The following is a 16,570-nucleotide window of genomic DNA, read 5'->3' as shown; positions in this document are numbered from 1 at the left end:
TCAGCAGACAGTATCACACAGGATAGGATTAGATACACGGCTCAGCAGTCAGTATCACACAGGATGAGATTAGATACACGGCTCAGCAGACAGTATCACACAGGAGAGGATTAGATACACGGCTCAGCAGACAGTATCACACAGGAGGATTAGATACACGGCTCAGCAGACAGTATCACACAGGATGAGATTAGATACACGGCTCAGCAGTCAGTATCACACAGGATAGGATTAGATACACGGCTCAGCAGTCAGTATCACACAGGATGAGATTAGATACACGGCTCAGCAGACAGTATCACACAGGAGAGGATTAGATACACGGCTCAGCAGACAGTATCACACAGGAGGATTAGATACAGGGCTCAGCAGACAGTATCACACAGGAGGATTAGATACACGGCTCAGCAGTCAGTATCACACAGGATGAGATTAGATACACGGCTCAGCAGTCAGTATCACACAGGAGAGGATTAGATACAGTATGCCATCAGTTGCCGCTCAGGATGTCGGTGCTGACAGTGATTGCAGGGAGTTTCCGTCTTGCAGACATGTGCAGGCATGTATCGGCTGTATGTACAGGACCAGGACTAGTCTGACAGCTCAGTACCCGGCCGGACCTCAGTGCGGACCCCCGGCCATGGCTCCGCTGCAGGTAAGTCCATTATATCATATTACCTCTCATCTGTTATCACTGTGGCCGGACGATGTACACGTGACGCTATGTGCCCACGTTGCAGAATAGAAGGAGATTTTTCTGCATCAAAACCGCACTCTCTTACCAAGGAAAACGCATGCGGATTTTAATGCATTTTTCATGCGTTTTTTTTCCAATACAAGTCTATGGCGGTGGATTCGCTGCGTTTCCACAAAATTAATGACCATGCGATTCCGCTGCGGAAAAATACGCAGCATGGGCACAGCAATTGCGGAATGCGATTAAAATGAATGGGCTGCGTTTTGTTAGCGTTTTTTAAGAGTTTCCACAGCGGAAAAACGCAGCGTGGGCACACAGCCCGACAGCGCCACAGGGACCCCTATTAACCCCTTGTTTCTTACCTTCCTCCCATGAGCCAGCACTCTTTGTCTGGTATTTTCCGGGACGCCGTTCACTTTACCATATAATGGACGGAAAATCGGGGGAAAATTCACAATTTGTCTTTGTTTTGGGCCTTGTTATGGTTCACCCCTCCTCACATGTAAAGCGCCATGGAATAAATGGCGCTATAATAATAAATAATAATAATAATTCTGTGGTGAGGTCGCAGGTCGGGGCGATGGCGGCGACACCAAACAGAACGGTTTTATTTTATCGCCATCCTTGAAATTGTTCCGTAAAGTGAAGGATTTCTCCCCGATCATTACTGCAGTTACCGGTGTTTTCTTATAGTCTCCTCGTTGCGGAAACTGAGAGCATTCAAGACACAATTTTAGCCAAAATGTTACAGAACCACAGCAGATTTTACAAAAATGGCAGCGAAAAAAAAAAAAGTTTCACGCAATTAATAATCCTATCAGAATATTCACTGCCATTAATTACTCCAGAGCGTCACAGAAATGAGGATCTACCAAAACTGGCTTAGTTACCCTTAGCAACCACAGCTCAGTTTTCCTGTTACCAGAGCAGCCAACCAGGGATCAGCTTTCATTTTACCAGAGCAGCCAACCAGGGATCAGCTTTCATTTTACCAGAGCAGCCAACCAGGGCTCAGCTTTCATTTTCCAAACTGCTCTGGTGCAATGAAAGCGGCACTGTGATTGGATGCTGAAACACAATTTTTCATAAATCTACCGGGGGAAGGATGGAAAATGAATGCTGAGCGCTGATTGGCTGTACACGTCCGTCAGTACACACATGCTATATCCGTCCCCCGTTACATGCGGTAGCACAGCGCAATATTATACACCGCGAAATATCGCTAATTGTTCAGGCCAATTATTTCTACACTTGGTTAGAAAACAATAGAACTACATGTCCCGGCATGCAGTACGCTCTCGGCTCGGATCACGTGACCGCTGTCAGCCATTCCGATGATAGGGGGTGGGGTTAAGATGTCCAATTCGGCGTTCCGTAGTCAGCCTGCGCCGCGGCCTCGTACACGCCCGCGCACGTGATGAGGGCGCTGTGTCGAGACTAGGTGACGTCACTCACGGTCAAAATCCGAAAAATATAACAGTAATAATGACGTCAGGGGTGGTCGAGCGGATGTCCGGCGGTGAGTGACGTCAGGCGCGGTGTGGGCGGATATCCGGTAATCGCTCCGTGGCTGGAGATGTGATTCCCGCTCGGCATGTCCCGGAGTGCAATAGCCCAGGTACCGGATCACGTCCGCCGATCACCGCGACCTCCCGGACGGTAACCGTGCTGCCGGTGACGTGTCGGCCGGTCCCGCCCACAAGGCACCATGACGTAACGAGACACGTGTGACGCCACGAGAGTCCTGGACGTGACGTAACGGCCGAAATACAAGGCGGCCCCGGGTACCGGCGATGTGTGAGGAGAGCGCCCCATGGAGGCGACAGATACGTCCTGCACCCTACAGTGACCGGCCCTGCGGCGGCGTGTACTGGGACTGTGGGACCGGAGCCCTCAGATGCCACACGACCGGACACTGAGACACCACGACCGGACACTGAGACACCACGACCGGACACCATGACCGGACCCCAGCGACCGGACCGGACACCATGACCGGACCCCAGCGACCGGACACCATGACCGGACCCCAGCGACCTGCCCCTGGACACCACGACCGGACCCCAGCAATCTGCCCCTTGGACCCCCAGCGACCTGCCCCCGGTCACCATGACCGGACCCCAGCGACCTGCCCCCGGACACCATGACCGGACCCCAGCGACCGGACCCCGGACGCCACGACCGGACCCCAGCGACCGGACCCCGGACGCCACGACCGGACCCCAGCGACCGGACCCCGGACGCCACGACCGGACCCCAGCGACCGGACCCCGGACGCCACGACCGGACCCCGGACGCCACGACCGGACCCCGGACGCCACGACCGGACCCCGGACGCCACGACCGGACCCCGGACGCCACGACCGGACCCCGGACGCCACGACCGGACCCCGGACGCCACGACCGGACCCCGGACGCCACGACCGGACCCCGGACGCCACGACCGGACCCCGGACGCCAGCAACCTGCCCCCCCCCCCCCCCCCTTCCCGGACACCACAGCCGGACCCCAGCGTATACATGGCCCACCCGGGTCTATCCGTATACATGGCCCACCCTGTAGATGGGTTAGGAGTCGATCCATTTTATTCCTACACCAGCTCTACTAAAATGGACTCCGACTCCACAGCCCTGAATGATTTATCCCCAGAACACCCCCACACCGGTTACTCTGGGCTCCCGGCATCCTGTCCCCTAGATCCTCACCCATGTCCTGCACTTCCCCACAAACTGTCCCCCAAACCCCCAACCCTCCCCTCCTCCAACAGTCTATATTTCGGGAGCCCCTTACCCACTACCATCCCAGTTTCCCGGCACCAACCCCCAGCGACCGGACCCCAGCGACCGGACCCTGGACCCCAGCGACCGGACCCCGGACGCCACGACCGGACCCCGGACGCCACGACCGGACCCCAGCGACCGGACCCCGGACGCCACGACCGGACCCCAGCGACCGGACCCCGGACGCCACGACCGGACCCCAGCGACCGGACCCCGGACGCCACGACCGGACCCCGGACGCCACGACCGGACCCCAGCGACCGGACCCCGGACGCCACGACCGGACCCCAGCGACCGGACCCCGGACGCCACGACCGGACCCCAGCGACCGGACCCCGGACGCCACGACCGGACCCCGGACGCCACGACCGGACCCCAGCGACCGGACCCCGGACGCCACGACCGGACCCCAGCGACCGGACCCCGGACGCCACGACCGGACCCCAGCGACCGGACCCCGGACGCCACGACCGGACCCCAGCGACCGGACCCCGGACGCCACGACCGGACCCCAGCGACCGGACCCCGGACGCCACGACCGGACCCCAGCGACCGGACCCCGGACGCCACGACCGGACCCCAGCGACCGGACCCCGGACGCCACGACCGGACCCCAGCGACCGGACCCCGGACGCCACGACCGGACCCCAGCGACCGGACCCCGGACGCCACGACCGGACCCCAGCGACCGGACCCCGGACGCCACGACCGGACCCCAGCGACCGGACCCCGGACGCCACGACCGGACCCCGGACGCCACGACCGGACCCCAGCGACCGGACCCCGGACGCCACGACCGGACCCCAGCGACCGGACCCCGGACGCCACGACCGGACCCCGGACGCCGCGACCGGACCCCAGCGACCGGACCCCGGACGCCGCGACCGGACCCCAGCGACCGGACCCCGGACGCCGCGACCGGACCCCGGACGCCACGACCGGACCCCAGCGACCGGACCCCGGACGCCACGACCGGACCCCAGCGACCGGACCCCGAACGCCACGACCGGACCCCAGCGACCGGACCCCGGACGCCACGACCGGACCCCGGACGCCACGACCGGACCCCAGCGACCGGACCCCGGACGCCACGACCGGACCCCAGCGACCGGACCCCGGACGCCACGACCGGACCCCAGCGACCGGACCCCGGACGCCACGACCGGACCCCAGCGACCGGACCCCGGACGCCACGACCGGACCCCCGACGCCACGACCGGACCCCAGCGACCGGACCCCCGACGCCACGACCGGACCCCAGCGACCGGACCCCGGACGCCACGACCGGACCCCAGCGACCGGACCCCGGACGCCACGACCGGACCCCAGCGACCGGACCCCGGACGCCACGACCGGACCCCAGCGACCGGACCCCGGACGCCACGACCGGACCCCAGCGACCGGACCCCGGACGCCACGACCGGACCCCAGCGACCGGACCCCGGACGCCACGACCGGACCCCAGCGACCGGACCCCGGACGCCACGACCGGACCCCGGACGCCACGACCGGACCCCAGCGACCGGACCCCGGACGCCACGACCGGACCCCAGCGACCGGACCCCGGACGCCACGACCGGACCCCGGACGCCGCGACCGGACCCCAGCGACCGGACCCCGGACGCCGCGACCGGACCCCAGCGACCGGACCCCGGACGCCGCGACCGGACCCCAGCGACCGGACCCCGGACGCCACGACCGGACCCCGGACGCCACGACCGGACCCCAGCGACCGGACCCCGGACGCCGCGACCGGACCCCAGCGACCGGACCCCGGACGCCACGACCGGACCCCGGACGCCGCGACCGGACCCCAGCGACCGGACCCCGGACGCCGCGACCGGACCCCAGCGACCGGACCCCGGACGCCGCGACCGGACCCCGGACGCCACGACCGGACCCCAGCGACCGGACCCCGGACGCCACGACCGGACCCCAGCGACCGGACCCCGGACGCCACGACCGGACCCCAGCGACCGGACCCCGGACGCCACGACCGGACCCCAGCGACCGGACCCCGGACGCCACGACCGGACCCCAGCGACCGGACCCCGGACGCCACGACCGGACCCCAGCGACCGGACCCCGGACGCCACGACCGGACCCCAGCGACCGGACCCCGGACGCCACGACCGGACCCCAGCGACCGGACCCCGGACGCCACGACCGGACCCCAGCGACCGGACCCCGGACGCCACGACCGGACCCCAGCGACCGGACCCCGGACGCCACGACCGGACCCCAGCGACCGGACCCCGGACGCCACGACCGGACCCCAGCGACCGGACCCCGGACGCCACGACCGGACCCCAGCGACCGGACCCCGGACGCCACGACCGGACCCCAGCGACCGGACCCCGGACGCCACGACCGGACCCCAGCGACCGGACCCCGGACGCCACGACCGGACCCCAGCGACCGGACCCCGGACGCCACGACCGGACCCCAGCGACCGGACCCCGGACGCCACGACCGGACCCCAGCGACCGGACCCCGGACGCCACGACCGGACCCCAGCGACCGGACCCCGGACGCCACGACCGGACCCCAGCGACCGGACCCCGGACGCCACGACCGGACCCCAGCGACCGGACCCCGGACGCCACGACCGGACCCCAGCGACCGGACCCCGGACGCCACGACCGGACCCCAGCGACCGGACCCCGGACGCCACGACCGGACCCCAGCGACCGGACCCCGGACGCCACGACCGGACCCCAGCGACCGGACCCCGGACGCCACGACCGGACCCCGGACGCCACGACCGGACCCCGGACGCCACGACCGGACCCCGGACGCCACGACCGGACCCCGGACGCCACGACCGGACCCCGGACGCCACGACCGGACCCCAGCGACCGGACCCCGGACGCCACGACCGGACCCCAGCGACCGGACGCCACGACCGGACCCCGGACGCCGCGACCGGACCCCAGCGACCGGACCCCGGACGCCGCGACCGGACCCCAGCGACCGGACCCCGGACGCCACGACCGGACCCCAGCGACCGGACCCCGGACGCCACGACCGGACCCCAGCGACCGGACCCCGGACGCCACGACCGGACCCCAGCGACCGGACCCCGGACGCCACGACCGGACCCCGGACGCCACGACCGGACCCCAGCGACCGGACCCCGGACGCCACGACCGGACCCCAGCGACCGGACCCCGGACGCCACGACCGGACCCCCGACGCCACGACCGGACCCCAGCGACCGGACCCCCGACGCCACGACCGGACCCCAGCGACCGGACCCCGGACGCCACGACCGGACCCCAGCGACCGGACCCCCGACGCCACGACCGGACCCCAGCGACCGGACCCCGGACGCCACGACCGGACCCCAGCGACCGGACCCCGGACGCCACGACCGGACCCCAGCGACCGGACCCCGGACGCCACGACCGGACCCCAGCGACCGGACCCCGGACGCCACGACCGGACCCCAGCGACCGGACCCCGGACGCCACGACCGGACCCCAGCGACCGGACCCCGGACGCCACGACCGGACCCCGGACGCCGCGACCGGACCCCAGCGACCGGACCCCGGACGCCACGACCGGACCCCAGCGACCGGACCCCGGACGCCACGACCGGACCCCAGCGACCGGACCCCGGACGCCACGACCGGACCCCCGACGCCACGACCGGACCCCAGCGACCGGACCCCCGACGCCACGACCGGACCCCAGCGACCGGACCCCGGACGCCACGACCGGACCCCAGCGACCGGACCCCCGACGCCACGACCGGACCCCAGCGACCGGACCCCGGACGCCACGACCGGACCCCAGCGACCGGACCCCGGACGCCACGACCGGATTCCAGCGACCGGACCCCGGACGCCACGACCGGACCCCAGCGACCGGACCCCGGACGCCACGACCGGACCCCAGCGACCGGACCCCGGACGCCACGACCGGACCCCAGCGACCGGACCCCGGACGCCACGACCGGACCCCAGCGACCGGACCCCGGACGCCACGACCGGACCCCGGACGCCGCGACCGGACCCCAGCGACCGGACCCCGGACGCCACGACCGGACCCCAGCGACCGGACCCCGGACGCCACGACCGGACCCCAGCGACCGGACCCCGGACGCCACGACCGGACCCCCGACGCCACGACCGGACCCCAGCGACCGGACCCCCGACGCCACGACCGGACCCCAGCGACCGGACCCCGGACGCCACGACCGGACCCCAGCGACCGGACCCCCGACGCCACGACCGGACCCCAGCGACCGGACCCCGGACGCCACGACCGGACCCCAGCGACCGGACCCCGGACGCCACGACCGGACCCCAGCGACCGGACCCCGGACGCCACGACCGGACCCCAGCGACCGGACCCCGGACGCCACGACCGGACCCCAGCGACCGGACCCCGGACGCCACGACCGGACCCCAGCGACCGGACCCCGGACGCCACGACCGGACCCCAGCGACCGGACCCCGGACGCCACGACCGGACCCCAGCGACCGGACCCCGGACGCCACGACCGGACCCCAGCGACCGGACCCCGGACGCCACGACCGGACCCCAGCGACCGGACCCCGGACGCCACGACCGGACCCCGGACGCCACGACCGGACCCCGGACGCCACGACCGGACCCCGGACGCCGCGACCGGACCCCAGCGACCGGACCCCGGACGCCGCGACCGGACCCCAGCGACCGGACCCCGGACGCCGCGACCGGACCCCAGCGACCGGACCCCGGACGCCGCGACCGGACCCCGGACGCCGCGACCGGACCCCAGCGACCGGACCCCGGACGCCGCGACCGGACCCCAGCGACCGGACCCCGGACGCCGCGACCGGACCCCAGCGACCGGACCCCGGACGCCGCGACCGGACCCCAGCGACCGGACCCCGGACGCCGCGACCGGACCCCAGCGACCGGACCCCGGACGCCGCGACCGGACCCCAGCGACCGGACCCCGGACGCCGCGACCGGACCCCAGCGACCGGACCCCGGACGCCGCGACCGGACCCCAGCGACCGGACCCCGGACGCCGCGACCGGACCCCAGCGACCGGACCCCGGACGCCGCGACCGGACCCCAGCGACCGGACCCCGGACGCCGCGACCGGACCCCAGCGACCGGACCCCGGACGCCGCGACCGGACCCCAGCGACCGGACCCCGGACGCCGCGACCGGACCCCAGCGACCGGACCCCGGACGCCGCGACCGGACCCCAGCGACCGGACCCCGGACGCCGCGACCGGACCCCAGCGACCGGACCCCGGACGCCGCGACCGGACCCCAGCGACCGGACCCCGGACGCCGCGACCGGACCCCAGCGACCGGACCCCGGACGCCGCGACCGGACCCCAGCGACCGGACCCCGGACGCCGCGACCGGACCCCAGCGACCGGACCCCGGACGCCGCGACCGGACCCCAGCGACCGGACCCCGGACGCCGCGACCGGACCCCAGCGACCGGACCCCGGACGCCGCGACCGGACCCCAGCGACCGGACCCCGGACCCCAGCGACCGGACCCCGGACGCCGCGACCGGACCCCAGCGACCGGACCCCGGACGCCGCGACCGGACCCCAGCGACCGGACCCCGGACGCCGCGACCGGACCCCGGACGCCGCGACCGGACCCCAGCGACCGGACCCCGGACGCCGCGACCGGACCCCAGCGACCGGACCCCGGACGCCGCGACCGGACCCCAGCGACCGGACCCCGGACGCCGCGACCGGACCCCAGCGACCGGACCCCGGACGCCGCGACCGGACCCCAGCGACCGGACCCCGGACGCCGCGACCGGACCCCAGCGACCGGACCCCGGACGCCGCGACCGGACCCCAGCGACCGGACCCCGGACGCCGCGACCGGACCCCAGCGACCGGACCCCGGACGCCGCGACCGGACCCCGGACGCCGCGACCGGACCCCAGCGACCGGACCCCGGACGCCGCGACCGGACCCCAGCGACCGGACCCCGGACGCCGCGACCGGACCCCAGCGACCGGACCCCGGACGCCGCGACCGGACCCCGGACGCCGCGACCGGACCCCAGCGACCGGACCCCGGACGCCGCGACCGGACCCCAGCGACCGGACCCCGGACGCCGCGACCGGACCCCAGCGACCGGACCCCGGACGCCGCGACCGGACCCCGGACGCCGCGACCGGACGCCGCGACCGGACCCCGGACGCCGCGACCGGACCCCAGCGACCGGACCCCGGACGCCGCGACCGGACCCCAGCGACCGGACCCCGGACGCCGCGACCGGACCCCGGACGCCGCGACCGGACCCCAGCGACCGGACCCCAGCGACCGGACCCCGGACCCCAGCGACCGGACCCCGGACGCCGCGACCGGACCCCAGCGACCGGACCCCGGACGCCGCGACCGGACCCCAGCGACCGGACCCCGGACGCCGCGACCGGACCCCAGCGACCGGACCCCGCGACCGGACCCCGGACGCCGCGACCGGACGCCGCGACCGGACCCCGGACGCCGCGACCGGACGCCGCGACCGGACCCCGGACGCCGCGACCGGACCCCGGACGCCGCGACCGGACCCCGGACGCCGCGACCGGACCCCGGACGCCGCGACCGGACCCCGGACGCCGCGACCGGACCCCGGACGCCGCGACCGGACGCCGCGACCGGACCCCGGACGCCGCGACCGGACCCCGGACGCCAGCAACCTGCCCCCCCCCCCCCCCCCCCTTCCCGGACACCACAGCCGGACCCCAGCGTATACATGGCCCACCCGGGTCTATCCGTATACATGGCCCACCCTGTAGATGGGTTAGGAGTCGATCCATTTTATTCCTACACCAGCTCTACTAAAATGGACTCCGACTCCACAGCCCTGAATGATTTATCCCCAGAACACCCCCACACCGGTTACTCTGGGCTCCCGGCATCCTGTCCCCTAGATCCTCACCCATGTCCTGCACTTCCCCACAAACTGTCCCCCAACCCTCCCCTCCTCCAACAGTCTATATTTCGGGAGCCCCTTACCCACTACCATCCCAGTTTCCCGGCACCAACCCCCAGAGCAGTGGAAGCCTACCCCCAGAGCAGTGGAAGCCTACCCCCAGAGCAGTGGAAGCCTACCCCCAGACCCTCCACGATCTATCACTGCGACTCCCTACAACCTGCCCCTGAGATCCTCCCGTGTCTTCCCCTGGACTCCCCATTCCTCCTCCATTCCTCTGGTCTGACCCCGGACTCCCCATATCTCTTCCCTTGTTCCGTCGGACACACCGTCCTTTCCCCGGCCGATCCCCAGACTCCTCGTTCCTCCATTTCTCTCCCGGCCTGCCCCCGCACTCCCCGTTCCTCCCCCCAGACTCCCCGACCACTTCTCCCCGAGGGTTGGGGTGGAGTATGACCACCTCCTTTTGTTCTCAGGGTCATGGAACCCTGGAGGATGTGGCCGATGGAGGACGAGAAATGGAAGACAAGGCGGCGTTCAGGCCGTGTCACGTGGCGGTACGTGCCGTATTGAGTATGCAGCTCCGTTGCGGCTGTTTCCATGGTTACATCCGCGTTTCCCCACACAGGACACTTATCTTATTGGTTTGTTTCTCAGCAGCCTCAGCCGCTCTCGGACTCTGAGAACGAGGAGCCGTTCACCAGGAGGACCCTGCACAGATCGGCTTTCGTCTCCAAGAACAACCCCGGCGCTCCCGCCTCGCTGTCATGGTAACGCACAGCTGCAGTGTCGTGTCTGTGTATCGCTCCGAAAACCCAGAGTGCGTCCGTGGACATCGGATTATCAGGCGGACGCTTCTCATCTGATGGATGTGGCCGCCTCTGTTTTCTGGGTCCGGTCCAGTGAAATTCTGGATCATAAGTGATTGGAGTCGGATTATCAGAATTATACTGCACATAATACAGAATAACATTGTCACGATATAACGGGGGTCTCGCGTGCTGCACAGCTAAGTGTGTGCCCCCCTGACTGTCACATTGCACTTACCTTCCCTCTATTTCCCAGGAGCCTTCAGTCCAAACTGGAGCGCAGCCAGAGCTGCAGTGACCATGTGACCGAGAGCCTCCCCGCAGCGGGCCGCAGAAGAGCCCCCCAACCGCAGAAAGCCAAGGTAACGCCTCACCCTCCGCTGCTCCACTCACATCCAGAGCTGCAATCTCAATTCTGCTGCTTTCCTGATGACATGGGAAATCTGCCCCAGTGGATCTCTGCTGATCTACTAGGGATGGATTTGTGAGTTCAGCAGTGTCAGGTTCCAGCAGATTTCTGGTTGCAGATCTTGATGTGACTAGTGCATTGTATAACTTAGAGCAGTGATTTTCAACCTTTTTTGAGCCGCGGCACACTTTTTATACTTAAAAAATCCCGAGGCACACCACCAACCAAAATGGCACAAAATGGTGCGTCCAGGTTTGAGATGAAAGTCTGCAGTCATTCTATGTGACTGCAGGCTTCTGAATTCTCACAGCGCAAGCACTGCACACTTTCAGGATTCTCCCTTGCCGGTGGCCAGAGTGGACGGTCATGACAGCACAAGTATGTGATTTGGATACTTCTGGCCACATTCTAACTAGACGTGTCCGGCCTCAGTCAATTCATTTTCATTGTCTGAGGCCGCACGTGACCGCATGTATGTAAATCACCAACATCAGAGAATTATGATAGCAGTGCGCACTGTGAGAATTCAGAAGTCTGCAGTCACATAGTATGACTGCAGACTCATCACAACCTTGGACATCCCCTTTAATGTTCCTAACAAATAAAAATGAGAATTAGTATCACAAAAAAAACACATTTACATCCAGGTACCTGATAGATGACGTTGTTTGTGGAGTCGCCTCTTTCTTTTCATCTTCACCTTGTCCAGATGCCATGATGACTCTTCTCATCCACCGGCAGAGCTCGTTTCTGCAGACTTCCATCTTCTCCTGTCTTCTGCAGCACATCCCGACACAACACCCTTAAAGACAGCAGTGTTATTATAATGCTCCGGAATAACAATATCTGCCCTAGGCTGAGCCCCTGAGTAAATAATTGCCCCTCACTTTATTCCCAGCACATAATATGACCCTCACTGTCCCTCTTATGGTACATGCCATCCACACTGCCCTCTCTCTCTTTTCCATACTTCACACTGCCTTCTCATACGGTGTCCCTCATAGAGAGCCCAGTCTCTCTACTGTGCCCCTTCATTACACTCCTCCTACTTGGCATACTGTCTCCTCCTGGCTGTTACCCTCACACTACTCAGTATCTATTATGTGTCCACTCACACTTTCATCCCCCCATACTGTCTGCACACATTTCTAATAGCCTCCTCCTGTACATCCCCCCCTGCTAACATACCCCTTTGCTCTCTCCATATTTCCTCCTCACACATTCCCCCGACTCCCCATACTGTCCTCACACATCCCATCACCGTTGCTCCCAATACTGTGTCAGCACACATTTTTCCCCTCGCTACTGTGTCCACCCCCATCTCCCCACTCACCCCCACAGAATATATCCACTCCCCTTCCGATACAATAAATCCATCCCCTTCCACACAGAATAAATGCACCCTGCCCCACACATGCTAAATAAATTCCAGCCCCCCCCCCACATACACACTGAATAAATCCCCCCCACACAATCCCCCCCACACACTGAATAAATCCCACAAAAAAAACTGAATAAATCCCCCCCACACACTGAATAAATCCCCCCCACACACTGAATAAATCCCCCCCACACACTAAATAAATCCCCCCACACTGAATAAATCCCCCCCCACACTGAATAAATCCCCCCCCACACTGAATAAATCCCCCCCCACACTGAATAAATCCCGCCCACACACTGAATAAATCCCCCCCACACACTGAATAAATCCCCCCCACACACTTAATAAATCCCCCCCACACACTGAATAAATCCCCCCACACACTTAATAAATCCCCCCACACTGAATAAATCCCCCCCCACACTGAATAAATCCCCCCCCACACTGAATAAATCCCCCCCACACACTGAATAAATCCCCCCCACAGAATAAATCCCCCCCACACACTGAATAAATCCCCCCACACACTGAATAAATCCCCCCACACACACACTGAATAAATCCCCCCCACACACTAAATAAATCCCCCCACTTACTGAATAAATCCCCCCCACAGAATAAATCCCCCCCACACACTGAATAAATCCCCCCCACACACTGAATAAATCCCCCCACACACTGAATAAATCCCACGAAAAAACTGAATAAATCCCCCCCACACACTGAATAAATCCCCCCACACACTGAATAAATCCCCCCCACACACTAAATAAATCCCCCCACACTGAATAAATCCCCCCCACACACTGAATAAATCCCCCCCACACACTGAATAAATCCCCCCCACACACTAAATAAATCCCCCCACACTGAATAAATCCCCCCCCACACTGAATAAATCCCCCCCACACACTGAATAAATCCCCCCCACACACTGAATAAATCCCCCCCCCCCCACACACTGAATAAATCCCCCCCCACACACTGAATAAATCCCCCCACACTTAATAAATCCCCCCCACACTTAATAAATCCCCCCCACACACTTAATAAATCCCCCCACACACTTAATAAATCCCCCCACATACTCCCCATAAACCCACCCCACGCTGAATCTTCGGTGTCTTCAGCTCCACAGCACAGGAGCACTTACCACCAAGTGTCTTCTGTCTCCTGCGCGCCGGATAGTGACGTCAGCAGCGTGGTCACATGACTTGATCACGCTGCTGGCGTCGCTCTGACCCAGCGGTCAGAGCCTCAATTGTACTCGCAGCTGGTAGATGTCTGCGAGTACAATTGATCTCCGGGAGCCGGCGCGCTGCAGCTTCTCTGTGCTGGCTGTCAGCTTGACAGTCGGCACAGAGAACAGCTGACTCCCGTTCCCCGCGGCACACCCGACCATGTGTCGCGGCACACTGGTTGAAAAACATTGACTTAGAGGATCTATGGATGACGCACTGTTATGGGGGATCTGTGGAGGATGTGCCATTGTGGGGGGATCTGAGGAGGACGTGCCGTTGTGGGGGGGATCTGAGGAGGACGCGCCGTTGTGGGGGGATCTGAGGAGGACGCGCCGTTGTGGGGGGGATCTGAGTAGGACGCGCCGTTGGGGATCTGTGGATGACGTGCCGTTGTGGGGGCATCTGTGGAGGACGCGTCGTTGTGGGGGCATCTGTGGAGGACGTGCCGTTGTGGCGGGATCTGAGGATGACGTGCGTTTGTGGCGGGATCTGAGGACGACGTGTTTGTGGCGGGATCTGAGGAGGACGTGCGTTTGTGGCGGGATCTGAGGAGGACGCGCTGTTGGGGAATCTGTGGAGGGTGCGCCGTGGTGGGGAAATATGTGGATGACACGCCGTTGTGGGGGGGGGGGTGATATGTGGAGGACGCACCATTGTGGCGGGATCTGAGGAGGACGTGCTTTTGTGGCGGGATTTGAGGAGGACGCACTGTTGTGGGGGGATCTGTGGAGGGCGCGCCGTGGTGGGGGATATGTGGAGGACCAGCCGTTGTGGGGGGTGATATGTGGAGGACGCACCGTTGTGGGGGATCCTTTTTTCACAGTCTTTCTTTTCTCCAGGTCACCCCGGCGGTCGGCAGCCTCGGGGTCTTCGCTGGGATCCTCCTCTCAACTGAGAACAGCCGCTCCTTTTCGGCGCCGGTCCTGACGTCTGAGAAGCGTCTGACCATTAACTCCTTTAACTCTTTCACGCCTCTGCACAAGCCTGAGAGATCAATCAGCCCCGAGAGCAACGACAGCATTTCTGAGGAGCTGAATCATTTCAAGCCCATCGTCTGCTCGCCCTGCACTCCGCCCAAAAAGCTCCCGGACGGGCGAGTCCTGAGCCCCGTCATCATCAAATCCACTCCGAGGAACTTAAGGAGAAACTTGCAGAAGCCCACCTCCTACGAGGCCAGCCCTGTCATCCTGAAGAAATGGGAGCAGGTATTTCAGGACCGACAGATGAAAAGGACTCTCTCCAAAGGGACGCTGACAACCCCGGCCGACCAGGGTGGACTGACAACCGTTGCCAAGGAGGCTAAACTTGCGGACCTAGAACTTTTACCCTCCTCCAGTAGGGAGGAGACCCTGGTAACATGTAGTGACGGGCACCCCAGGCCCCTTCCGTGTAGCGGATGCCCCCAAAGTAAAGGACCTCACTCTGAACTCGTCACCGTTAAAGACTATGTAGATGGCAGCGCCAACTCGCACCCAGGCGCAAGGACGCGGTTGGCTGCCCGACTGACCTCAAATAAAAAGACTTGCTTGGTAGCCAAACCCATAAAGCGGGCACACAAGAAAAAGAACGCCCAGCCAATGGGGTTACCGAACGGTGCCAGCTTTACCACCGCCGAAAACATCAGCCCCGGGTACCCCCAACGCCGGGGCCAAAAGAGACGCTGCAAAACCAAACACCTCGAAAAGAACGGCGCCATCAAGAGGCTCAGGGTCACCTGCCGGGCAGGGGGACAGGGAGGCTTTGAGCGTCTCTGGCGGGAGACGGAGAAGAAGCTGCGCCAAGAGGAGGAGGACAAAAAACTGGCGTTAAAGCTGCAGCAGGTGTTTGACAAGGAGCGGCGGATGGTGAACCGGTGTAAGGGCAGCAGAGACGAGTATCCGCTGCGGTCCAAGAGCGCCGCCGGCACCAGCTAGAGCCGACATCTTTTCTACATTGACTCAGAGTTTTCTTTTAATTTTCTATAATGGGACTATTGTACTGAAGACGCGGGACCCCGAAGATCAAGGACTCCCCCAATAAAAACAAATCTGATCTAACAGGTCTTGGTTGTGTGTCTGGTGATGGCCATGATGGGTCCAATCACGACTTTCCCAGACTCCCGAATGGAAATCGCATAGTTATCTAATTATATGGGAGTCTCGTAATGCTGAGTGACCACAGCACATAGATGTAGACTCCTGCTGGGCTGCACAGTATTGCAGCTGAGTCTGTAATCCTGCACCGTTCAGGAGGCTGGGAAAGCAGAGTAACGTAGAAAGTGGCCCCCCAGCACAGAGCGCCCTCTGTGCTGGATAGTGATGCACACCCTGATCATGTTACACTGACTGTTGACGTCTGT

The 16,570-nt window shown here is 64.8% G+C and overlaps 1 protein-coding gene across 4 annotated transcripts; it reads left to right on the top strand.

Annotated features, from left to right (window-relative positions):
* Positions 1 to 605: 605 nt before the first annotated feature.
* On the top strand, positions 606 to 16,268 carry RNF169 (ring finger protein 169). Of its 4 annotated transcripts, none has more exons than XM_069759466.1 (5): positions 606 to 655; positions 10,866 to 10,946; positions 11,050 to 11,159; positions 11,455 to 11,560; positions 15,072 to 16,268. In XM_069759466.1, the coding sequence occupies exons 1-5, from the start codon at positions 641 to 643 to the stop codon at positions 16,143 to 16,145; spliced, it is 1,386 nt and encodes a 461-aa protein (XP_069615567.1). In that variant the 5' UTR covers positions 606 to 640; the 3' UTR covers positions 16,146 to 16,268. The 4 variants fall into 4 exon arrangements, with proteins under 4 accessions (XP_069615567.1, XP_069615566.1, XP_069615565.1 ...); XM_069759465.1 differs by having other exon boundaries at positions 624 to 655; positions 11,047 to 11,159; XM_069759464.1 differs by lacking the exon at positions 606 to 655 and adding an exon at positions 2,085 to 2,315.
* The last annotated feature ends 302 nt before the right edge of the window (positions 16,269 to 16,570 follow it).

The sequence above is a fragment of the Ranitomeya imitator genome, chromosome 3 (genome assembly GCF_032444005.1).
Source record: "Ranitomeya imitator isolate aRanImi1 chromosome 3, aRanImi1.pri, whole genome shotgun sequence".
Taxonomy (NCBI): Eukaryota; Metazoa; Chordata; class Amphibia; order Anura; family Dendrobatidae; genus Ranitomeya; species Ranitomeya imitator.
Note: the sequence above shows the minus strand (reverse complement) of the source record. Positions and strands in the feature narration are given on the sequence as shown.

Bases quoted from the DNA above. Each gene is read 5' to 3' on its own strand.
- RNF169 (XM_069759463.1), top strand. From the start codon at position 2,292: ATGTCCCGGAGTGCAATAGCCCAG. The intron at 2,316-10,865 runs GTACCGGATCAC...TTTTGTTCTCAG, and splicing joins CCCGGAGTGCAATAGCCCAG to GGTCATGGAACCCTGGAGGA. The intron at 10,947-11,046 runs GTACGTGCCGTA...TTTGTTTCTCAG, and splicing joins TCAGGCCGTGTCACGTGGCG to CAGCCTCAGCCGCTCTCGGA.